General features: G+C 30.4%; 2 protein-coding genes across 10 annotated transcripts in view; both read left to right on the top strand.

The window, feature by feature from the left end:
• The first annotated feature begins 735 nt into the window (after positions 1–735).
• On the top strand, positions 736–13,398 carry LOC127063704 (eukaryotic translation initiation factor 4E transporter). 4 transcript variants are annotated; one of them, XM_050993770.1, is made up of 16 exons: positions 736–1,462; positions 3,711–3,808; positions 3,939–4,012; positions 4,189–4,453; positions 4,523–5,419; positions 5,505–5,865; positions 5,973–6,109; positions 6,174–6,257; positions 6,336–6,509; positions 6,599–6,820; positions 6,918–7,164; positions 7,363–7,434; positions 7,638–7,901; positions 9,266–9,427; positions 9,540–9,917; positions 10,403–13,398. In XM_050993770.1, the coding sequence occupies exons 1-16, from the start codon at positions 1,408–1,410 to the stop codon at positions 10,648–10,650; spliced, it is 3,738 nt and encodes a 1,245-aa protein (XP_050849727.1). In that variant the 5' UTR covers positions 736–1,407; the 3' UTR covers positions 10,651–13,398. The 4 variants fall into 4 exon arrangements, with proteins under 4 accessions (XP_050849727.1, XP_050849724.1, XP_050849723.1 ...); XM_050993767.1 differs by lacking the exon at positions 736–1,462 and adding an exon at positions 2,598–3,405 and having other exon boundaries at positions 5,976–6,109; XM_050993766.1 differs by lacking the exon at positions 736–1,462 and adding an exon at positions 2,600–3,405.
• A 130-nt stretch (positions 13,399–13,528) lies between these two features.
• The window catches only part of LOC127063700 (uncharacterized), a 20,358-nt gene continuing 6,862 nt past the window's right edge, over positions 13,529–27,024 (top strand). The window contains exons 1-12 of one of the 6 annotated variants that reach the window (XM_050993748.1): positions 13,529–13,718; positions 14,255–14,312; positions 14,437–14,672; positions 16,555–16,738; positions 16,947–17,013; positions 17,688–17,758; positions 17,972–25,233; positions 25,325–25,455; positions 25,542–26,297; positions 26,391–26,508; positions 26,619–26,749; positions 26,827–26,970. In XM_050993748.1, the coding sequence (XP_050849705.1) occupies positions 14,666–14,672; positions 16,555–16,738; positions 16,947–17,013; positions 17,688–17,758; positions 17,972–25,233; positions 25,325–25,455; positions 25,542–26,297; positions 26,391–26,508; positions 26,619–26,749; positions 26,827–26,970 (8,871 nt within the window). In that variant the 5' untranslated portion in view covers positions 13,529–13,718; positions 14,255–14,312; positions 14,437–14,665. The other 5 variants (XM_050993746.1, XM_050993749.1, XM_050993751.1 and 2 more) reach the window with 5 other exon arrangements.

Genomic DNA, 27,024 nt, shown 5'->3' with positions numbered 1-27,024 from the left:
ATATATCTCGAATGGATTTCGAATATTAAATCTATGGGCAGGATTAGACAGATTTTTCTCTTAACTGCGTTTATACTTTAGATTTAAATTTTGTAAAGTTGGCGCCATTTTTTGATACGTCTCTACGTTTCAGACATGTGCGAGATGAGTCAGTATTTTTATGATTAAAATAGAGATTGAAATAGATTGTTTAATCTGTCGATATTACATATACGTTTCATATTAGTATAATTATAATAGAATTCATATTAATATATTATATAATATACAATATTATTGCATAAAAAAAATATTGTAAATCAGATAAGGCTATGATAAAGATATATTAGATGATATTTATGGTAAGATTCATATTGATAAAAATTCTATAAAAAAAATATCGCGAATCATATAAAGCTTTATGCACAGAGGAAATAATAAGGCTGTGTTAAATTTGATGTCAGAGGTCGCTCGAATTCATTGTTGATTTTTATTCTAATTTTCATGTATGATAATATCGCGTGTTACTATACAACGCACACACACATTTGAAAAGTGAAAAAAATATATATATATACAATTGTTATATCGTATTAATCGAAATTATTTTCATGAAGAAATATACTTTTAAATTATTGGACCAATTCTAAAATCGTTCATTTTTTGTCAGCTCGATAGGTTTGGCTAGAATCGATCATGCGCAGTTAACTTTGAGAATCAACCCCCGTAGTATTGTACACTTTATTATGTTCCATCTTATTACTGGTTAGTCCATGGGAAGAAAGGTGCCCCTTGTTGATCAAGGAGGCAGTGAGAAACAACGACGGAAGTGGGGATCGTGCGCCATTTTCTATTTTTGCATAGCAGTGGATTAGTGTGTTGTATGTGTACATTTTGTGTATTAAATCAAGAAAATAATAATAATCATTTGAAGCTGATTTGCCGAGGCAATGAGATGATCGTTAAAAACGCATGTACCAAATATTACGCTATTAGGTTTACCCAATTTATCGTTTGCATTATTACGATAAAGCCCGTTTTCGCTCATATATAAACACTTTTACTTCATCTCCCTTTTCGAAGAGTGAATGGTGAGAAGGATTGTGTTTCGATAAAACAGCGATTGATCATTAAATAGAACAAAAAAGAAAAAAAAAAAGAAATTTTCTCCCTCTATCACTTAAGGAAGAACTGTGGCGTATATAAAGAGAAAATCAGTCTGTGATATTAAACAGTACTTAGAATATAGCTAAGTGTAAATTCTACACAATTGCGTATACATATATATGTTGTGTGAAACATAGATAGATCGTATAAAGGACTAGAAAAATATTTAAAAAAAAAAGAAAAAAAAAGAAAAAAAAAAGAAAAAAAAAAGAAAAAAAAACGTAGTGTATGCTATAAACTTTTCTTGTGGACGAAAGAAGAATGTCTTTGGAATCTGTGACAAGTGACAAACAGCTGCTAAATCAAAAAACAACAGGTATTTAAAAAGTTTAACATTTGCAATTTAAAGACTCTAAACCGCACATAGATTATATATTTTTAATGATATATTTATTATTGCTAATAATATTTCAAACATATAAGCAATTAGAGATTTTAGTATTGTTATTGATACATCGTAGATGTTTCGTTTAGTCTCCAATTATTTTCTTTCCGATTCTATATGCCTTTATATTTCAACTTAAAGATTGCTTTATTATCTTGGCATACCTTTTGTATCGTATGTCTTATATATTTGCATGAAAAGTATATTAACATATATGATCATTTCTAATAGATTAGATTAATGTCTTGAAAAATCTTTATAAAAATTGATTAATTATCAGATAAATAGACTTAGAACTATATTCTTTAAATTATAAGAATAAACAGGATCAAACAAAATAATATTCTCTTATTTCTTTTTCTAATAAATTTTTTCATTCAAATATAAAAGGAAAGTAAATGATACAGATATATTATTTGCTTTTCGGTAACAATAATCCTTTGATATTGAAAAAAACGAATGAATAAATTTTTTATGTGATCATTTCAGTAATAAAATAAGAAAAAAATAATTATATTATAACGAGTAAATTTCAGTATGGGTAGGAAACAATAGAAAATAGCCAAAGGATCTAATGTTTGTTACAATAAGAAGTTAATATTTTTTTAATTTAATAATTTTTACATTTTCATTTATAATTCTTAATTTTTTAATTAAATAATGATAATAATTAATATGTAATTATATATTAAATAGCAATTTTTTTTCTAATTCATTGAGGAGCTTACATAATTTTCAATGTCTCATAATATACAAGAATCCTTGCTTAAAATAATTTTTTTTTTTATTACAATAAAAAAAAATAAAATAATGCAACATTCATAATGTTATAAGATTTCCTATTAAAATTATAATGATTCAAAGTCCAAACATTTAAAAAGTTATAAGATAAAAATATTTTTTAGATTTGATTAATGTGACAATAACATGAATATTTAAATATAAAATATATAACACATATGTATAATATCCGTACCAAATTTAACATTGAATTTATATTACTCAATAGAATTTGAATATATATAATATTGCTTTGTTTGTGTAGATATATTTTATTTATTTTTATAAATATCGATCCGTATATATAACTATTGAAGAGAAAATGTCGTATCTAAAAATCAGTTGAGAGTATTTAATTCAAATAAACCGTAGTCAATTGTACACTAGATTAATAACATCGTACGAATATTTGATTGGATGAGAATTCGAAAGTCAAAAGCTTTGTCTAAAAACTTTCGCCGATCGGCCAGTTTGTATCGTATCATCCGAAGTAACGCATCTTCTATCGAGGTTAAATTTAAAATTCTCTATTATCGTACTAGAAATCTGTTTATCTTATTTCTTTTCTTTTTATATTTTTTATTGTTCACATATATTCAGAAACGTCGTAAGTACGCGCGAAAGCCGCGTAATATCGACTATTGAAACTACGTTTATTTCTAAAAATTCAATTTTAACAGTGAATATTCGAGATACATTTCTATTCTCTCGTCTAAGTCCTTTTCGTCCTTTATTAGTAAATATTTTGCTTACATGTCGGAACGGTTATAGGAAAAACTGAAGAAGTTAAGGGAACGGTATAATCGCAATTTGTAGCGAACTCTATGATTTAAAGTATATTATAAGTATAGAATAATTATATAGGACTAGTTTGTACAAGTGTGATTAAGTTTTAAGTTAAATTAAATAAAAGATGAGGCTAGAAGATGCTCATACTTTAATCGGTTCTAACTGGTACCGACGAACTCGCAAACGTCCGCTGGTCGGACCTACAGGATCTCCATTCTTAGATGCGACTTTGGTAGTACAAACCAGAGCTTGTCGATGGTTTCGTAAAAATAAATCAGTAAATCCATTAAAACGAGTAACTTTTCGTAAGTATACTTAAAATACATTTGTATTGTATTTTTCTATCCATTGCTGCATGGATTCTATATATATGTGTATTGAAAAAAACACCTGTACTTTTATAATTTATCCTTTAGTGTAACATCTTTTTATTTTTTCTTCTATTTTTATAATAATAAAAATAATAATGTAAAATTTAATATAGACTTCAGAAAAAAAAAATAAGAGATGTACATTTAGGTCTTAACATATAAAACGTGAATTTTTAGATTTGATATATATATATAATATTTCATAATTAATGATTCCTTTTTGATATATTATTTTATAGGAGATGATGCAATTATATCAATGTCTGTGGCCGGAGAGGTAACTGATACTTCCATTATGGAAATTGGACGTTCAAGACCTCAATTTCAATATTCTCGGGTACATATCAACTATTTATGAGGATCTTAAATATTTTTTTAGCCTACAATAGATTTACGTATATATTTTTAATAGATATGTTATTCAATGGGAAGATACATATTATATGTTATAAATATTGTATTTTTAGGAAGAATTGATGGTGATAAAGGGTTTACCTTTATCTAAACGCAGACCTGGCTTTCTGGATACCTCTTATAATAAGTACGCTTAAAATAATATATACTCATATATTATTTACATTATCTAAAATAGTCATGTGTTATATTCATTTATCTTTATTTATCTTTATATATTTCTTTTTTACATAATGATTTATTTATAAATTTTTTATAATTTTATTTGTTATCTATAAATATATTTTAATTTTTCTGATAAAGTACACGTGGTGTATGGGACCCTGAACGTTGGCATTCAAATAGAAAATGTAGTGACACACCGCCTAAAGATGAAAAAGGTATACGTTCTGAATCAATTACTGAAAATCATAACAAGCGTCGCAATGGTGATCCTCGAGAACGAATACGAAAAGAACAGGATGGTATTGTTTTAAGTCCCCAAAGACGAAGTTTTAATTCTGGATGTTTTGTTAATGTGAACCAACCTCCAAATAGACGCTCTGAAAGTCCAATTGGTAAAACAGAGGTAAAGTGTTTGTGTGTGTATCTCATTATCATTAGGAATTATATAATTAAGAGTCTTAAAATCTTATAGGTCAGTCATCGGGAAACAGTTCGACGAATTGGTAGTGGTAGAATTTTGACACGTGACATATGGGACTTCAGATCTGAAAATGAAAAACTTGAACCAGAACGTACAGATTTCTCGTTTAGATCAGGTACAAGTGCAGGTAGTACATTACGTGATCGTGACAATAGAGAAAGTAGGGAAACAAAAGATCGTGAAAATATACGAGATAGAGAACGCGAACGAGATAATCTACGTGACCGGGACGAAAGAAATGAACGATTCGAACGTCGATCGTTTGGTCGTGACTTTGGAGATCGTGAAAGAGATCGCGATCGAGATAGAGGAGTGGAAAGAGCCGAGCGTAATCATCAAAATGATCGTGATAAGGAACGCGGACGCGAAAGAAGATTTAGTAATGATCGCAGAAAAAGCTGTGGTGATAACCGTGATGCAAATGAGCCTGAATGGTTTAGCTCAGGACCTACATCTCAGCATGATACTATTGAATTAAGAGGTTTTGAAGATATTCCAGAAGAAAAAGTAGTTAGTAATAGTGCCAATGTTAAAACTAAAAAGTTAACAACTGCTCAAAAGAAACGTGGAAAAAGGAATTCCTTAGAGAAAGATGAAAAACAGAATGAGAATACAATTGGACCTAAAGGACGTAGTACCCCAACAACGCTAGATCAATCAATTAATGTTGTACCTGCACCACATTCTCCGATATCAGAACAAACTGAACCACCATCTGATTCTCAAAAAGAATGTCAAGATACTAGTGATAGCATTATAACAGAATCAAGTTCTGAGGTAGCTGAGAATTGCAATGTTCGTAAAAATGAAGAAAATAGTCATCCTGATTTCAATCTAGACGATTTCTTAAAATCTGATACTTTCCCTGGTGTTCCTGGTTTGTTAACTGTAAGTACACTTATATAAATTATGAAATAAATAAATAGTTTCTTTTTTCCAATCATTTTTAATACAAATATATCATTTTTTATAGAACGGAGTTGGTTCAAATGGTGGATCATGTTCTCGATTTAGTCAGTGGTTTAAGAGAGAAAGTCCTATTCAGCAACAAACAGAAAGTCGTAGAGCTTCTATACAGGATGAATTGTTAAATAATTTACTCAATGATATCACTGAACCGAATATTCAAATCCCATCAGTTACTGAGTCAAATACATACTTTGCTCCTATATCACCTGCTAATCAAACAGCAAATAATACTACATCTACCACTGGTGTAAAACTTCTTGAAATGTTGCAACGTGGTAATAAGCAACAGCATAGTCAAAATGGTCAAGCGGATCTAACAACGCCAGTTATACCATTAATGAAAAGTTCTTCTATCAAAGATATGGGTAAGATTGTTTTAAATTATATCATTTGCTTTAAGTTAATTTTTAATATTGTAGCATAGTATGAACATGCTGCAATGCGCTTGTGATGTGTAATACATTATTTATAGAAGTAGGTGGAAAAGTTGTGCATAGCTTGGAAGAATTAGAGGCACGAATGCGTGGCGGTGTTCCTCCACCTTCATCTACGGCTGAACTGTCTCGTGTAAATAAGACTGAAGAGGATCTTTCTGCCTTTAAAAAATTGGTAAAATTATGAAATAGTTTATGTAATAGATCTACTTATTTATCTTCATATTTTTACAATTTAGCTTGCTCAAGTAACTGGTGGACAAGCTGTACCAGCAGCAAATGGACCTATGCCTCAAAAACCACAATCTGTAACATTGATGCAGGTACTATTTCTTTTTTTTATATTTTAGGTCTCTAAATTTTTACTAACTTTCTACATAATTAAATTAACTTCTTTACAGTTGCTTAATTCACAATTAAAAACACCACAACAACCAGTTGTTCCACAGCAATCAGTTACAGATCAAATTCATGCTTCAACATTCAATCATGTTGGTCCTATTGCTCCTACTCAACATCCACACCAGGTTCAAATGCAACATGAAAACTTAATGAAAGTATTGCATATACAACAGGTTTGTCTTTATCATATTTGTTATTGATCAATTTCTAATCATAAAAATATCAAAGGTTTCTATAATATCTGTAATCTGTAATACATTAGCAACAGCAGAAACATCGACAACAACATTCTGATATGCTCTCCATGATAATGAGTGGTCAACGATTGATGGGTGTCAGTCCTGTACCAACAGAAATGCAAATGATGATGAATAATGCTGCTTCATCTGGACAAGAATTATTGCAAAGACCAGAAGCACAAGCTATAATTCAAGGTTTGCAACAAGGAGAAATAACAAAACAGCATTTGATCCAACAATTACAGGTTTGCGTTTGTGAAAAGTAAATTTAATTTTTCAATTAGATTGTTTTGATATTTGTTGGTATTATTCAATTTTTTGCATAAATCTTAAACTGAATAGAATCCTGCCATGCAGCATCGACATCGAGAAGTACTCGTTAATATTCTTAAAATGTATGGTGGAACTACATCACGTGCGATAAGTCCACATCCAAATGCACCTACTCCACAAGATCATATTTTGCATCAAATGTTATATCAGCAACAGCAACAACAGCAGCAGCAGCAGCAGCAGCAACAACAACAACAACAACAGCAACAACAACAACAACAACAACAACAACGGATTCCTTCTCCCATGAATAATGGTAAGTTTTGTATATGTTATTCGTTTGTTCTATTCTTTCTTTTGCAAGATTTTTTATCTATTTTTACTCTAAATCCAAAAAATAAAAGACAACCAATATTAGAAGGATACAAAATGAATTGAAAAATATTTATGAACATATACTAATATACAATATCTTATATACCTTATAAATTATTTATATACATTCGGAATGCAGCTTATTGTCCACCCCCAATAATTTCATCAAATATAGGAACCAGTCCCAACACATTAACAGCAAAACATTCAGGTAAAAAATAAAAAAAAAAGGAAAGAAAAGCATTCTTAATTTTGAAGAAACACGACAAAATTCTATGTAATATGTCTATAATTTGTACAATAGTTTTTTATATTAATTCTAAAACAAAAAAGAAAGCAAGTAAAAAATTCATTAAAACAATAGCAAATTTTAAAAAGTATTTTTATAGAAGATAATTTATGTGATTTTAATAGTGATACCACATAGAGTACCTTCTCCACGGGAACTGGTTATGCATACTCAATCCATAATGCAAAATGCTTTAATTAAGAAGAAATTAGAAGAACAACGTGAGAACTTTCGTAAGCGACAGGATCAACAACAACAGCAACAACAGATTCAGCAAAGACCGTCCACTCCTGTTAATTCTCCAGCAAAGCAAACAATGAGTCCAACGCCACTTGCTTTTACGCCAACCTCAGTATTACGCAAAATGACCGCCGATAAGGAGCCAGAGGGTGCGAATCATTTAAATCATCAAGTAGAACCAATTTTCTCTATTTCTTCTCTTTATCATAATAGTCAGGATAGCTTTCATAAGCTTCAGAATCGATGCATCTCTACTTTACAGCTATGCCAATTTTCTGATAGTATAAATAAACCTATAACTTGTGTTTTTAAATGGCAAGAAAATCATTCTAATAATGCTTCATCTATTGCATATACCATGGGAATGAATAATAGGAGTAATCTTGGTACAGAAGAATCAGCATTGAAAACTAAATATCTTTATTCTTTAGTTCACAATCAGGATTCAAACGATAATTCAAATTTAAATATGTTAAAAGAAGGTAAACTAATTGTTGATAACATCAAGTCTTCGGATAAAAATACGAGATTAAAAGAAATCAATGCAATACTAGATAAGAACAGTAAAGTAATGGAAGCAATCACTTTGAAAGATAAAGAGTGTATAAAACTGTCTATTAGGGATTCATCAATTTCTAAGATTTTTGTTTAAATTTTAACTTTTGCCAAATCATACATTCCATCATATTTTGTTTTAAAAAAAAAACTTAAAGTATATGTTGTTTGAACTAATGTAATACCATGTCTTTCTTTAATGTTTTTGTAAAAAAAAGCACACTTTTCTTTTTATTTTTTTCTTGATACACAAAGTATGTAATTTTATATGTTTATTTAGAAGATATATTCTTTTGAGTTTTGTAAAACGTGATATGAAAACTATCACAAGTATAACTTGGTGTCTATATCACACAGATCATAAAAATTTATCTTGCTTCTAAAAGTATGTGGAAATAGTTCTTATAATAAAAGGCTTTATAAATATACCTCACGCTTTAAGTTTTCCTCTACACTTATTCATTTTTCCTTTATGAACATTCTGAAGTAATTTGTCCTACATATACACACTTTTAAGTAGAAATTATAATATAATACATATCTTTATATTTATTCAGAAGAAACAATGGCACACATAATATTTTCTATATTTGTATATATTGAAAGTACTTCGTTTATCAAAATTGATATTTTTAATGGGATCATTGTGTTTGATACTATATCTATGTAAAAGAATCTGTATGTGTAAATAGTATATAAACACATAGATTCCAAATTGCATGTTATATATACAGTATATAAATTTGCATAAAATCTGTAGATTAGATGTTCTTTTTTGTTTATATAAGGAATGATTATTATCATGTATCTATGTACATAAATTTTTTTAATTAAAAGTAGTAATAATCTTTTTACAACATGGTGCTTCCAAATTTATATACTTTAATATGTAAATTGTTCTATATAAATTTTATTATGTATCAATTTATGAAATTATAAATTTATTTGTTTAATATAGGCAACAGCAATGATCTAGCAAAACTGGCTAACCAAAATCAAGTACAACAAATGCAGTCTGCAGTCCAGTTACTTACACAAGGAGTTCTTTCACGACATAATACATTGCGACCACAATCTATTCAATCTACATGGTCTAATCCAAATATTAAGCAATATCCTGGTATGTTTTTTCATTGTTTAATAAATTATTGACATTATATTTGTATAGTTTTTCAAATGAATTATTTAATAATTATTTAGTTAAGAATAATATAATATATTTTCAATTTCAGGACGACCAATAGTAAAAGGTGGCAGCGGTGGTAGCAGTGTCAATCAGTATCAGTATAGTGGTGGCAATTTAGATTTTCAACAGCAGCAGCATAGAACTGTGACGAATGTATATGGCAATCCTGCACGTTCCAAGCATGCTATGACTCCTACAGTATCATCACATCCTAATGTTCCTCAATATAATGTTACTCAAAATACTATAATAAACCAACGATCAAACCATATGAATCCCCAAATGAAGCAGGTTCAACAAGTTCAATCACATATGGCTAATGTACAACATCAACAACAACAACAACAACAAGCACAACAAACGCGATCTGCAAACCCTCAAGTGCAACTTATGTTGAATCAAAACTACAACTCCAATCGTTCAGGTATGCAGTTTTATGAATATATTTTACACCTATGAAAGGGGATATTTCATGCAAATATGTTACATTCTGTTATCAAATTGAACACTCGTATAAGCCAAAAAATTTTATACACGTTAAATTTTTTTTTTCTCATTATTATATATGATTATATTTTTTTATATCACTATTCTTATGATCACATATTAAGTTCCAGATTGATGCTCAAATTGGAATAATTAGAACTCCCATTATACCTGTATATCCTTCTTAATCCATTGGTTTAATCAGCAATTTCATTGGATTTTAATTAAGTAACGAAATATTAGCAATTATATTAGCTTAATATTTTTTTTTATTACAGCATAATAAGAAATCAATATAACATAAGCACAATTATAAGTATATAATACACGAAATATCTTTTTTTTTTATATATTATTTTTTATATGAATTTTCTATGTAGAAATAAATGCAGTATGTATATCATTAATAAGATTTGTTTTTAGATGGACGAATGATGCGATCACAGCAATTAAATATCAACGTTGGCCGTCAAAATTCTCCAGGTCTTGGATTTATGGGTAGTAATGGTGGAGACTTATCCCCAACATCAAATCAGTTAGCACGATGGTTTACTCCTGAACTTCTTGCACAAGCTCGGGCTGGTAAGCTACCAGAGCTTGGTCAAACAAATGTTTTGTCATTGGAAGAATTGGAAAGACTTCAACATGCTTCAACGAAGGTGCATAATTGATTTAACACATTACATTTCATTGAAATTTTTTTTCAAGTAGTATATTCCTGCTTTCAAATCTTCCAAATTGGATTTGCTTTCATATTAAAGGCATGAATATAAAACATTATTCATATTACAAAAACGCGCGAGTGATTCATATGAAATGGTGCTGGAATTGTGAAATTTCTTGTTACGCAATCTCACACGAAAAGAAGATTTAAAAACAAGCAGATACACAATTGATTATATATTTTAATCTTCAAGCAGCAAATAGAATGCAGTATTTCTTCTTCTTTTTATAAACATACAAAGTATCTCATAGGTTAAATCCTTCAAAATTTCAAATTGTATCTTAAGTAGGAATTACAAATGTACAGAATAGAAAGTATCGTGTAAGATTTACATAGCTATCATGTAAAAGCCATTTAAGACACATTTATGTGAACAGCTTTCTGTAAGAATGATGTATTGCTTATAAGACTGAAACACTAAACACAAAAATTCTTACTGATATAACAGTCATAAAAATCCAGATCTTATTTTAAAATAAGCAACTATTAAACGGCAGCATAATAATGTTTATTTGCCTAAATGTGCATGCAAGAGATTTATTATAATTAGGTTCCTACAATCTAATTATAATGCAAATGCCAACGATTTATTACACATTCATATATATGTAAATTCTGATTATTTATTATTATAAGTGAATATCCTATGATGTGGTACAAAATAATAAATAGTAACACATGATGTATGTTTATTGTTACCACAAAAACTCGATACTTGTATTAGAGATTTCACTATGTTTCTCGCTATATATATATTTTTCTATTTTATGCAATGTCACGATATATGATATACGTATAATATATATATGATATATAATATGCTCGTATATATATATATATATATAGAAATGTGTCATGACAATGCATAACATGGAAAATTTGCAACATTTTTTAGGCAAATAAGATATATGCTGATTCATCAAATGAGTTATAAATCACAGTGCTATGCTCTAATACAAATACCTATGTAAATTTAGACACTGCACATGTCCTATTCCTATAGTTACAGATTTATTAACTCGAAAAAGTATATGGATGGAAGAGACAGGATTTTGTGCTCCTTAAGTTACATGCATATATTATAAAAATAGATATATATAATATATACTTTATAGAGGTATGTGTGTACAGTATCATTCTCACAGATGGAAGTATAAAACAATAATCTGAAAAAGATTTCCAACAAATTCGTGACAGAATGTTTCAAAGTTTTTATGTACTTACAAAAAAGCATGTAGTGAAAACATTTCACCAGGCATAGAGAAACGGGTTTAACGAGATATCTTTGTACATTAAAAATATGTATATCATCGCTGCTGCTGCAAATTATAAGTTTGATTTATAATTATTTTATCATTATCTGGTTACACATTTTTTAATAATTAAATTTCAATCGATATAAAAAAAAGATGGCCACATTTAGAGACTTGATTCCTTTCTCACTTTCTTCATATGTTGTATTTTTTTTCTTAGTTTATATTTGTTTAAAATATCACATTATATAAGCTGTATTCATTGGCTGTATTTTCAATGAAATATTGGAAGATTATATTTCTATTTATACCTATTATATCATTTATACCGATTATATATCACAAGATGTATTAAAAATATTAAGCGCGTCTTATCAATATTATTAGGAAAACTGTATTATAAACAGCATTAGCTACTGAGGAAAGTGAAACAGTCTAATAAAATTCTTTATTTACGAAAAAATATAAAGCATCATTTAAAGATTAACATTATTAGAATTAAATAAAAAAATGCCTTTATATATATATAATTATACTTTTATATTTATGAAATATTATGTTTCCAATTACTTTAACAAATTATATAGACAGAGAAATCTCGTTTCTTCTACTTTTTTTCTAATCAATGGAAGTTTCTCTATACTATGAAAGCCAAAGGTGTGATGTCTATATATATATATATACATATATATATTTATATTTATATATATTAATAGACTGATCTCTCTATATTCTCTTTGAACCTTTAAACTTTAAAATGCGTCCATAATAATCAGAAGTAAAAGAAATTGCAGGAATTTATTATTACTATTAAAATTTACTTAAGTATATGATTTATAATGAAATCAACGTATGTAGAAGTGTATGTGTTTGTACAACAGTTGTGTATTCCATCTTTGCCTTGAACGAGGCTAATATTATATATCCTAACTATTTACTGAACGAGAATAATTAGGAGAGAGACCTGTGCTTTTTGGAAAAATTTTCGCATTTATATTTAACCTCTAATAAAAGAGTTTGTTTTTTTATGGTGAAATAATGGATGTGTTATACCGGATATATACGTACACACATTAATTACGTATGTACGTAATAATAAAAATAGCTATATGTAGTGCAATAAAAAGTTTATTACAAAATTGTAAGAAAAACTTAAGATTTTTGAAACTTAATGACAAACACTGCGTATCTCTCCATTTAATTAATCGAAATTCAGTCGAAGGGTTCCATCGTGTTAAAAAGATTTATAAAGTCGTATCGTTGAATCAGAAATTCTTTGTACATAATTCATGTTTCGAAACGTAAAAACGCGGAAGGTTTATTATTCTCTAGAATCATGCATCAGAGATTGATGATTGTAAATAAAGTTATTAGAAACTCTACATTATATTGCATCCGTAAAAATGTCAAAAAAAAATAAATGCAAGGAGTTGTAATTATAATTTAACTTGATTCATTCATTTTTATTAAAAATATCGTATAACGGATATATTAATATAATAGATTTGAAATGCCTTGTAGATAATGAAATACGTACTCGTTCGAAAAATTAAAATTTATCTTCAAGATTTTGAGATAAAAGTTTTTAGATAATAAATAGTATATAATATTCGTCGCCAGAGGTCACGACCGTTTAATTTAGGAAGTCGCGAGCAATGGAATTGAAGTTGTTCGAGGGAAGATTAAAGAAGAAGGAACTGATGCTAGGTGTCGTTGCATTCGTGCACGATCTACAAATGGCGTATCTGCAGAAGAAAACTCGGTAACTCGTGTTAATGTTTGAAAAAGCTGTAGATTTAACTAGTGTCCATAGTCATTCGACGTATACGCCATGATATATATCGAATTCTATTAATGCCGTATAAACATTATAGCGTCGAAAATCGTGTGATAGGCGATTAAATATCAGTAATATCGTTATTTCAGTTATGTCTTACTTTTAATTGAGATATCAACAAAATATATCGAGCACGACAAAATATAAGTTTTCTTCTTGGCTGTCGACACAACGACGACGACGACGATAACGACGACAACGACGACGACGACGACGAGGTCGACGTCAAAGACGAAGACGACGAAGACGACGACGACGACGACGACGATCTGACGCATAGGGACGCGCGCGCGCGCGCGTGTACGTGACGATTATACACATACATGTACTCATTCGTACCATCCATTTTTGTAAAAAGGAACGACGTTAGAGTAGTAACGAAAGAAACTTATGTCACACAACATAGATCGCGGTGGTAATACGTAGGTTAAGGTGATAGAGTATCGTTTTTTTTTTTTCAGTTTCGTTGTATATATCAATGGTCATAATAAACTATTCTTGTTCGTAGTAGCGTATACGGTAAGTAATATTTACTACCACGGATCATTAAATGAATATTTCTCTCTCTCTCTCTCTCTCGCGCGTTCGTGTCGGCGGTCGTTGAATCGTCGGTTATACTAGTCCTTTGTTTTTGAAATCTTAGGAAACTATTCGGCATTGCATACATCGAGAAATGGCAGAAATATGACGAGCAAAGCGATAACGTGAAAAAACCGATTACATTTGGCGTGATATCTGCCGAACATGAATATCGGTTAAAGCGAGATATATATTTATTGTATCGTTTGGAAATTTGTTACCATCGAAGATCCCTCGTTGCCTACATTTTCTTAAAGAATTCAACGTGTACGGAAGCAGACATCTCGAATATAATGAATGGTGAGTAAAAAAACTGAACAGTCGTATGTCCGTTCTGGACGAATTTAATATTCATCGTAAAGTCGTCAATGTGGCGCCATGGATAGGCAGCCATTATGCGCCCTTTGAGGCTGCCTTTCGATCCTATACTCGACCGTTACTCGTATACCTGTAACGAACGTTCGAGAACTCGGAGTTCGTCCTCTGAAATCGCATTTAATGGTCACTTTATGTACGCCATTTTTCGAACGAACGCGCGTGTGACGTGCTTATATGCACGTGCCTTTTACATTCTGTGCAAAATCTATTTACATATTTTTCACTCTGCACATTATTTCTTTTATTGGTGGTGTGTAGTGTGTAATCTCTATTGTATTATAATATGAAATTTTTAATTTACATATAAAGGAGTAATTCTATTTGGCGTAATTAACATGGCATTCAATGGCATTACTTATAGTACAATATCGTTAAATTTGACAAAGAATTTCTAATGGAAAAGTGATATCAATTGTATTCCTTTATTTATCGACATTGATTTTCCAACGAAGAATCTGAAACTTTCGCAAAATACGAAATAAGTAATATCATCATCATCATCATCATCATCATCATCATCATATATATATATATATATATATATATATATATATATATATATATGGCATATGTTTTAACAAGAAGTAAAGAAAGGATGGGCGATGTGTAATACGTGTATATACGATCGTTCGTACAACGAATCAAACGGTCCAATGGATTTGTGTTTCGAGTTCTACGTCATGAATTTATGTATATAGTGTTCTAGTGTAATGTCGCAGTATTGTGAAGCATCTATTGTTAACCGTTTTCATTAAAAACTGAAGAAATGGGTTTATTCGTAATATTGTGTAGAAAATATCGGCGAATTAAGATCGTTGACAATTCCAAAGTACAGTAAAGGGTGCGTAAGTGAGGTTGGTAATATCTCTTTGTGCAGCTATTAAATACATATATCAAATCTCTAGTGTAAAAAGGATATATTTAAGTAACGAATATACGTTAAGCCGTTGCTTAAGTCTATCTTTCAATAATAGTCATAAAACAAAAAGAAGGAAAAGATCGCATAAAAATCTACATCGTGTAAAAATTAATTTTCCTAAGAAAATAATTTTACAGCTAACGTATATACACATCTTGTACAGAATTATTATCATCTCATAGAGTGATTGTGATTATTATCAAGATTTTATTCTTAAAAAAGAAAAGAAAAAAAAGGAAGAAAAAAGAAAAAAAGAAAATAGGAAAAAAAAAAAGAAAAAAGTTATACAATTCTTCATTATACTCTCTCTTTTTGAGATATTAAGTTATTCTCGAGTGAAAGTGGAATCGCTTCTATGCGATTTCTCATGTAGCAAGATGTCTAATGTGAAAAGAAAATGGCGGTGATACAAACTTACACGTAATGGCGAATAATCGCAAAGTGTTGCAAGTTTTACTTTTACAACAATAGATTTTTCTTTCGAAATATTTTTTTAAATAATTCTATTAATAGGACGTCGGGTTAGATAATTAATTTATTAATTTCTACGGGATCACATAATTTATAACAAAGGTATTCTAGATTGCTATAGTACCGCCATCTTCATCTTCGACATTTTCTGGAAGGTTCCATTTACTTCCGGTTCCTTTCAAATATGGCGACTCGTTTGATACATATATACGAGATATAATACGATAAAGGAGTTTTCATGATTTATTTAATTATTTGTAATCATAAGTATATTAATTTCATATTAAAAATTCAATGAAATCGCGTGTGCGTGTGTGTATATGTATATATCTGATTGAAGTTTTTTCGTTTTCTCTCTTTTGTTTTATATATATATAAATTATATAGTTAAGAAATGTTTTTATGTTGACACAGGTAAATTAAAAATAAATGCAAGAAACATGGATGAGTATGATAAAAAATTTGCAGAGATGCAAAAGTACATTCCATTTTTAGAAGCTATGATCGAGAGGTTACAAAATGTTAAGGACAAATCAAGAGAAATTCAGTTACAAAAGATGCAAAGTCTGCATGGAATCTTATCTAATAGTAAACGGAAGTACGTCACATGTATATTTTATCTTATATAATATTACACGATTAAATTTAATAAATAATATAATATTATTTCTTTTTTCTTTTTTTTTATGCACGTATACGCACGTATAAAAAAACATTTTTTATTTTTTTGCACGTACTATAGTAATTATGCACATACATTTTTAAATTCCATGTATATACTGATAGTTTATTTATTAATGGAGCAGGTTAAAGATCGAAACATTACAAAGATGTGAAGATGTTTTACAAAAATTGCACAATAAAGTAGAAAAGGTAGGTACTTTTATTTATTCAACAATTTTTTTGTTTTTTATAGATATTTTTATTGATTGCAATATTCTTAATATATATCTTTTTTAACGAACGAAATATTACGTTTCGTAATCATAATATTACTTTTGGGTGTTTAATATTATTTTATTCTTAATTTCATACTGTATACATTTATGAAAGGCAACTGTTGTAATTTTTCTTTTTATTAATTTTTTATCATACATACATACATACATACATACATACATACATGTATATAGATACTGTTCAGAAAACATTGATCGTTATTTAAAACGTTTAGTTTGTTTGATTATTAATTGTACGTTTGCATTAGTTTTTATATATTATTATATTCTATATATTAGATTGTAATACCGTATTAGTAGTTTTTATATATAATTAATTGAATGCACACTGTAGATCGCAAATTGCACAGTTATTATATATAGATTATATAAATATTATTTGCACAAACTTAAATTTTATATTGTGACTGCGTAAAATTTAGTTGGACAATGGTATTGTGGTTATTAATTTAGTTTATCTTTCGAACTTCAGTAATATTGCTTATATGAATGTCTGTCTCTCTATCGCTCCGTATACTTTAGATATTTCAGGCTTCCGTAGAGTGCATGTTTTATTTGTGTATTTTAATTATTCTAATTCGACACGAGTTTCAGGGAAATGCTCCAGGATTACATGTGCCGAACAAAAAAATTGGAAAAATCGATTCGCAGTCTAAAGCGTATGTATAAAAATTGCAAAATTTTATAGAATCTAATAATAAAATTATTCCCTATATATATATAAAGATAAAAAAAAAAACAATAATAATAACGTCAAGAGTATATATGAAATAAATTATTATTTTCATAGTTTTGCCGTTTTTAATAATATCTTCGACTTACAGTTAATTACATATACATATAGCAAAGGAATGGAACAATATATTTTTCAGTTCACTGGACGATACTGAAAATCGTAACAAGAACAGAGAATCGCCTGATATCGAAGTAATAACGATACAAACAATGGAAGAAACTCCGGCCAGTCCGAGTCCCCCAGTTAGTCCTGAAACGGTACCTCAAATGGCGCCTATAATTATCCCTACCGAAAGAAGCATTGACCCAATATTGGAAATTTGCGATAAGCATATCAATTTGAACGAAATGGAGATATCTCACAGTATTAAGCCAATCGTTATACCGACTGAACGTAATTGTGATGTAGATAGACAGTCACCGAATTCAAAAACTGGCACGATTAATAACGAAGATACCGATGAACTCACATGTTCCGAATGGGATATGTTAGAAGAATCCGAAATACAGAATACAAAATTTACTAGAGGTTCTTGGAATCCTGTGGCTTCTAATAACGATGTTTCCAATGCAGCTAAACTAATGAGCAATAGTTTATCACAGAAAACGACCGATGCGCAAACGACAACAAAATCTCGACACATAGTCACCGTTCCAGTACCTTCCTTAGGAGGTTCCAGGAGGCTATCGTCGGTTTTAGAAAAAAATATGTTACCTGGATTAAATCTAGATACAGCCAATACAAATATTAAATCAGAATCGCCTGTGAACGTTCCAGAAGTTTTACTTAAATCACCCGACTCTGACATTTTGTTCTCTAAATCTAAAAGTATTTCACCAAGGGCAAAGGATGGATTTTCTACATCAAAATCGAGTTCAAAACCGGCAATGCTAGTTTCACCTCCGCCTGTTTCGACCGAACCACCGCTTTCTATTGAAGATTTAGCCGAGTTACTAAACGAAGAAGAAGAAACAGACGGCGATAAGAAAGACGAGCAATTACAAGATAATTCAGATTTGAAAAAGATAGGGTTGGAAAAGCCAAAAGAAGATATCCTAATAAAGAAGGATAACAATAAAAAGGTATCAGCCAATACTGATTCAGGTACGTCGAAACAACTTTCTCAAGACGAAATTGATCGGGAAAGCGATAGACGTTGGGAAGAAGTAGACAAACATATAGTTAAATTTACAACGAGAAAATGTTTACCAAACGTAGTTCAGACATCGTCGAATGCAAAACCGGAAACATTAAAGTCTAACGAAATAAAGGGTCCACCACCACTGCTTCAACATAATTTTCCTTCAAATATTGATAAGTCGCATGATCATAGGCACCGATCATCTTCGCCGCCTTTTAAACTAGAATCACATTATGTTGAGAACTATGAAAGACATCCGCGTCAATTGCGTGATAACATCAATGATAAAATTCTAAATGTGCATTCTCGTTTGATTCACGATGAGGATGTGCACGTTTTGCATGGTGGTCCTGTTATGCAAGAGGACAGAAATACTATGCTTTATCAAAGACGTGCACAAACTCCTAATGTAGGAGATGCTCCTAGAATAGATCATTCAGTCCAACAAGAACATTTTAATAGACAATCCGTGAATCAGCCTTTATGGCCGCCTCCTCATCCTCCCTCAAATCCAAATGATTTCTGTAATCCTCAGTGGACTTCTCCTAATAATTATAATGGAATAGGGAATAACTCAATGCAAGCTATGCCTATACCTAATTCTATGTATCCGCACCCAATGGGAATACACCAAGATATGTGGAACTCTGGAGTTCCAAATTCTGCTCCTATAGATCCGCACCCGATTAACGATTCGCCGATCAGACCGAATCATTTTAACGCGAACATTATGCCGATAATTAGACCATTGTTAAGTACTCCACTTTCACGACCTCAAGAAATTGTTCACGATGATCCACCTTCTATAAATCCATTGATAATACCGCCTTTAATGTCTCCTACAAGTTTCCCTCCTCAGTATAGAGGCTTTCATGATGTTCCTTTTGATAGACCCATTGATTATCCGATTCCAAGGCAATCGTGGGATCAACCAATAAATAGGCCGAATGAACCTCCTTATCGAAATGATCCTGAAATGAATTGTACAGACGGAATGATGGGAATGCCTGGTTCGTATACAAGACCTAGCACACCTTGTCCCTGGAACAGAGACAGAGATCGATGTAATCGGGGTAGAGGTAGAGATGGATATTACAATGATAGATGTAGAGGAGAAGTAAGAAACAATTTTAATCGCGATGTTCGGCCTAGACCTGAACGACTCAGAGACGTTCATAACGACTGGGACAATTGTAATCGATTTAATAGAGACAATCGAGTTTCAGTTTCGGATAGAGATCCACGCCTGATGCGAACAGATCACTCTCTGAACACTACATCGTCTCTAAACTCGAATCATAACCGAGAAAGTAGTAGTAGTAGTAGCACGAACAGAGATCCACGTCTGACCAAGGATAAGCATTTGAATGTAAATAAATTTAAAGATAATACATATCAAGAAAGAGATCCTAGAAAACGTTCGATACCGTCTTTGATTACGGTACCCACGACACTACGAAAAATCAAGCCAAAATCAAAGTCGAAAAAAACTGAAGCGCATAAACGTGATTCAGATAATAGTAGCAAACAAATGAGCGACAAGATATCCAAAGATAAAATGCAGTCACCACTCGAGAGTTTATATGGTGTCATAGACACAAAGGGTAAAAGTACTCACTCTTATGGATTGCAAAAATTCAAAATACCAAAGATCAAACGATCAGAACAGTCGACGACTTCGAATAATCCTTCAAACGAAGAGAAGAAATCTGATAGCGATAAAAATAGCACTGAAAAAGACGATACGTCTGCAGAAGTTACAAGCAGTAGCGACGTGTCAAACGTGAAAGAAAATTGGGACGTAGATGATGTAATTTCTGAGACAGTAGCTTTAAAGAACGAGGATGTTTTACCGATAGAAACAACGAATATAGAGAGGGATGCTTCATCCCCGACAACGTCAACCGTTGACGGAAGTGAATCGAAATTTGAAGAGCCTGATTCAATAACGAATACATCTGCCAGTACTTCCGAGATTGTAGAGAATGATACGAGATTGAAGAAAGATGATACAGAAATAGATGGACTTAAATTAAAGGATGAAGTTACTCAAGAATGGATCGAAGGTTTAATTAGGAAATCTTTAGAATTTGGACAGGGAAAGAAATTATTTGAACAAGCTAAATTAATACAAAAATTAGGCGAAGCGTTAGAAGCAAAAAAATTGAAAAAAATTAAAAAGATTATCGAATCTGAATCTGAAAGTAGTAATTCGGATAAAGAGGAAGATCTTGAAGCAAAAAAGATGCAAGTTAAGAAAAAGCGACGTGTTATCGTTTCTTCTGATAGTTCTGATGAAGACTGCTTAGCAGAAAGATTGGATATATTGACTAATTTGTCAAAAGAAAAAGAGAAGAAAAAAGAAGTTGAAAAAAATAAGAATAAAGGAGTTGAGAAAGATGAGAATAAAGAAGTTGAAAAAGATAATAATACTAATAGTGTTGACAATTGCATTTCTATTGAAAAGGATCAGAAAGATGTATGTACTGACTCTAAGGAACTGATAAACATCATTGACAAACCTGATAATGATAAGTTAGAAAATTCCTGCATTGTTTTGGAAAACTCTGAAACAACTGAAGTTTCGGAATTTAACGATAATACGAACAAGATCTCAGAAAACAGCAATGATAACAACGAAATTGAAGACAAAAAGTTTGATCTAGAACAGACACAAAAATGCACTGAAGCATTAAATGCGATTGAACAATATACGCCAATTGAGGATACTTCAATAAGCAATGAAAAAACTGAAGACAAAGAAAGTGGTTTAAAAATGCCTAAACCAAAAACAAAAAGGAGAAATTCTTTAGAAATGTTACAGGAAGATATTCGAGAAATGTTTATTAGCGAAGGTGTAGTAACTGCTACAGGGCATCGTATGTGCCGAGTTTTGAAAGAAAATCAAACAAATACTCCTACAATTACATCTGCGAGTAATTCGAGTTCAGTATCGAAAAAATCAGAATCATGCAAATTATCGGATAAACAGAATGTGACGATTGAGGGTGAAGAACAAATGTTGAATATCTCTAAAACGAAGAAATTGTCTAGAATTCGAAATAACGAGAAGTCGGGAAAAACTAAATGCAAGAATAAAAAAGAAGTACAACGGGTCACACGACAACGTTTGAAAGAGCGAACTTTCAGTTCTGATAGTGAGGAAGATCAACCTTTATCCTTGCGAACGATTAATCGAGAATCGAGTAGTAACAAAAATCTTGATGTTTCTAAGGAAGAGGATGAGAAATCTCAAGATATCGAAATTTTGCGTAGAAGTAAACGTGTACTTAGTAAAGAAATTTCGAAAGAGGCACGAGTTCTCATCGAAAAGACGGATATTTCAAAAATAGATTCTGCGAAAGCGATGTTTGATAGCTCTTCGGACGAAAGCTCTGGTGCAGATGAGGCAGTATATTCACTTAATACAGAAAAACAATCAAGTCATCAAGATAGCTCATCACAGGTAGTATCATCTAAAAATAAACCAAATATTCAGAATCTTTCTAAGAAAGGTTTAAAAAGAAAACGTCCAATGCTTCTCAATATTGATAAGATTGAAGACGTTGTATCTGTCACAGATGAGGAAAGTATTGTTTCAGACATATCTATGTCGAGTAGTATAGCTTCTGCGAAGAAAGTTAATAATAACATTGATAAATCGAATAACAGTGAAGAATCATTAAATGATACCGTGGTAGGATTGGTACCATCTAAAGAGAACAAAGACATTTCTCAAATAGAAAAGGGAAGTGATGCTGATGTTGATGAAGATGTCAATGATTCGGTACATATTGAGCAAGGTCAAAAGAAGATTTCAGTTAAGAAAAAGAAAAAGAAATTTAACTGGCAGATGGGTATTTTATCAAAAAAGAAAAGGAAAAAGACTTCAACTTCAGTGCAGGTAGAATCTGATCGAATTATTCCTGAAAGTCAAGATACTTCAGAGAAAATAAGCATTCAAAAAGATGATGATGTAAAAGAAAAGCCAGAAAATCCAATAGAAAACATTCCAGAAAAAGAAGATATAAAAGATGATATAAAAGAAGATATAAAAGAAGATATAAAAGAACCTGTCTCACTCTCTGTAAACAATGAAAACAATGATGTCAGTAATAATGTCGTAAATAGCGAAGAAGATGATGAGCAAAAAGATAGTGAAGAAAAGAAAGAAGAAATAAATTGCACAGATACGTGTGATGTACCTGCAGCGTCATCAATGAAAAATACTGTACTCCAAACGGAAAACGAAGAGATTTCACCTATAAATGAAAATAAAATATCTACAAACGAAGATGTATCTTTAGTATCAAAAGATTCTGTATCCGATGAATACGAACAACCTGTTAATTTAAACGTACAACAATTAATTGAATATGCTTGGATAGGTTTAGAAAAATATAAGTGCTTACTTTGTCCCTTTAATGGTAAAAGTATTGTTCATCATTATAAAACGAATCATCCTGACGAAGAAGTTTTAATATCTAGATTTCAACCCAAAGAAGCTCAAGCGGCAATAGAAGACTCTAAGAATAATAATTACGAAGAGACATCTACAATATTTTCAGAGAAAAAGTCTTATTTATTTAATTGCAGAATTTGTTATTTTTCTACTGAAGGAGCAAAAGATGCTGTTATAGAAGCATTTTATGAACATTGTACAACACACACTGGTGAATATCGATTTCGATGTAAGAGTTGTCCTTATCAAACTATTACTAAAACATCTATGCGTGCTCATTATTATAAAATTTGTCGCAAATATAATAATTTATTTACTGAAATTATAATTGAAGATTCAATACCAAAAGAGAATGGTGTATACGGATATTTGTGCTCAGTATGCAATTATGTACAATTAAAACGAATCAATTTACAGACACACGTTACAATTTGGCATCACGATGTAATGGATGTAGATATTATAAAAATAAATATGTCTACTGATGCAACTGATATAACAAGTCCAGTTCCAATAACTAGTGAAATAACTAGTGAAAGGTTAGAATTAAAGCTTGAAAACTGTGAAACTTCTCAATCAGGAGAGCAACAAATAAATGATGGACAAAAGAATGATGCACATGTGGTTTCTAATAACTCTGTAAATAACATTACAGAAACACAAGTTATTTCTGAAAAGAAAGATCAAGAGGTTTCTAAGAATAAGGAAACAGAATGTATAACTGATAAAGATTCGTCAAATGTTCCATCCAACTCTAAAGAAGTATTGATATTGCCTGAAAAGGAATCAGCAGAACTAACAGTACCAATTACTATTTGTGACAAATTAAGTGTATTTGTATGTCCACCTGAATTAGAGCACAAAGAAGTAGAGATTCAATTAGAACGAAGAAAGAAAATGCAAGAGATTGTTGAAAACTTTGGGATTAAAGTACATAAAGATGTTTCTGAAAAAAAATCTATTATCGATACTCTCAAAGATAAAATGAAAACAAATGTGCATAAAGAAGATTGTCAGAATAAAGATCTTGTGTTAATTAATAATGTATCTGAACCATGTGCTTCAAACAACTCTTTATCTTCTATAAGCACAACACCATCTCCAAGTAATACAAAGACAACAGAATCATGTATATCAGATGGTAAAACAACAAGTAAGGAAGATATATCAAAATCTGATGAATTGAAGAAAACGAAAGAGCAAAATAATATCAATACAGCTCAAAATAATTTAAATCTTAGTTCTGAAAAAGCAGATGTTCAAGAACCTTTAGTATCCGCAAATATTGATGGTAAGGTCATTGAAAGTGAAATCGAAACAAGTGATAATGAAACTACTAGAGAGTCTGCAACTATTTATGATTCAGATTCTAGTAGTGAACAGACAGACACTGAAATGACTACAGATGTAAATACAATATTAAAGGAAACTTCTAATATCACTGTATCATCAAAAGATCCAATGATGACAACTATACAAAGACTTGCTGCTCAACTTCAAAGTATAAAATCACGTGATGGATGTACATCCGAAAATTCTGCAAAAGTGCAAACTGATACTGATAAAACGTCCGCGTCTGCATCTATACCAAAACCTCCAAATGTTGTACCTATTGCAAGTATTAAACATTTCTTAGAGAAACAAGATAAAAAAATGTATGAGTCCATAAAACAAATCACAAGTACTGACAATGAACCAAAAGGTTTCCTCAGATTTAGACGCTTGAGCGGTGATATGCTCTCTGTGCCGACTCAGCCTTCAGAAAATCAAGAAGATACTATATCTTTAACTGGTAGTAAGTATATATACTTATATGTAACGATTATAATATTTTTTATATTACAATATTACAATATTTTTTATATTACAATAATTTTTTTTACTAGCTGGTAGCCAATCTGATACTCCAGTGGATATATTACAAACAGATACAGAAGAGGAATGTTCATTTTTAAAAATTGAGAATGTAGTTAGTCTTGCACCATACACTGAAAGTGTCAGAAATGAAAATACGATTGTAAGTATCTTAAAAATATTCGAATGTTGATAAAATTTTGATAATAATATAAAAAACTTTTTCATAACATCTATATTCACTTGTAGATAAATGATATCAGAAAAGCTGTTGAAACTTCACCAATTAAGCGTAAAGCAGTTTCATTACTAAAAAAGGCTACTCAACCACTTATTTTAAAAAGAATTAATTCTGTAACTATAAGACAGCCAATTCCAAAAAAAAGTACTGCTCAAGAATCTGTACAATTAATACCAGTCCAATCATTGACACCTACATCATCACATACTACCAATTATGTACCAATTGTTCCAAAATCAAAGATAATTCAAATAGAACATAATAAATTACCATTTCAAGTTTCCGTTGGTAAAAATACTAATATTGCACCAGTAACTGCACATAATATTACAGGCTCAAAATCTGCATCTCTTACAAATCTAAATTATAAAATCCTGAAAGTAGTTAGAACATCACCTCTTCTTAAAGCAAAGGATTTAACATCACAATCAATAATAAGTAAATTGAAATCTTCTGATGTTTATGCTGCTATGTTAAAACCTCCAAAGCTTAGTCAGTTATATAAGTGTATGGGTCGAGATTGTTCCTTTACAACAGATTCTGCTACTTCATTTTGTCAACATTATGCTCAGCATGATATGTGCGTTAGTAAGAAGAAAGATAATTCTTCGTATGATTATCAAAAATGTGCCTATTGTTTTATGGTGCTGAGTGATTGGACACAAATGCAACAGCACATGGAAGAGAAACATGCACATTGTCGTTATCAATGTAATTGCTGTTTTTATAGAGCAATTGCACCATCTTATGTACAAATTCATCAGGTATTAAAAAAAAAAAAAAAAAAAAAAAAAATTCTGTGTGAAAAATGGATATATTTCATTATTTTTATTTATTACTTTTATATTCTTTTTTAGGCAGTATCTCATGCAGGAAACCATGCTGGCATTTTGCTGGGTAAATTAATAAGGGAGCTTCCAATAAAAGAAGATTATAATCGCCATGATTATATACAACCATTCGTATGTCAACATGGTTTGTATCTTTTTTTATTTAAAATAGAATTTATTAATATTTTGTTTTTATATATGATACTTTTTATTTTGAATGAAATTTTTAATGTGAAATATTCATTTTACGTTCAGAGTGTGGAAAGGTTTTTTACATACCAGAAACATTCGTATCTCATTTGAAGACAAAGCATTCAATTACTCTATCTATTTACAAGTGTCATCTATGTTCCGCATCATGCTTAAAAGCAGAGCAACTCATAGCAGTAAGTATATAGGAATATAAAATAAAATTATTTGTTGAACACATGATTCCATATTTATAATTTTATATCATCTATAGCACTACAAAATTCATGGGATTTTTAAATATCAATGCTTATACTGTTTAAATGGTGCAGACTCATTTAGTGATATGCTCACCCATTTAAGCCTATTTCATTGTAACAGATTACCACAAATTCTTGAACGTTCTGTACCAGCACAGGTATGTACTTTTGATTTAATTGAAGAAAAATATAACACTAATTTCGATTGAAAT

This window comes from Vespula vulgaris, chromosome 5 (genome assembly GCF_905475345.1).
Source record: "Vespula vulgaris chromosome 5, iyVesVulg1.1, whole genome shotgun sequence".
Lineage (NCBI taxonomy): Eukaryota > Metazoa > Arthropoda > Insecta > Hymenoptera > Vespidae > Vespula > Vespula vulgaris.
This window is presented reverse-complemented; position numbering and strand designations above follow the sequence as displayed.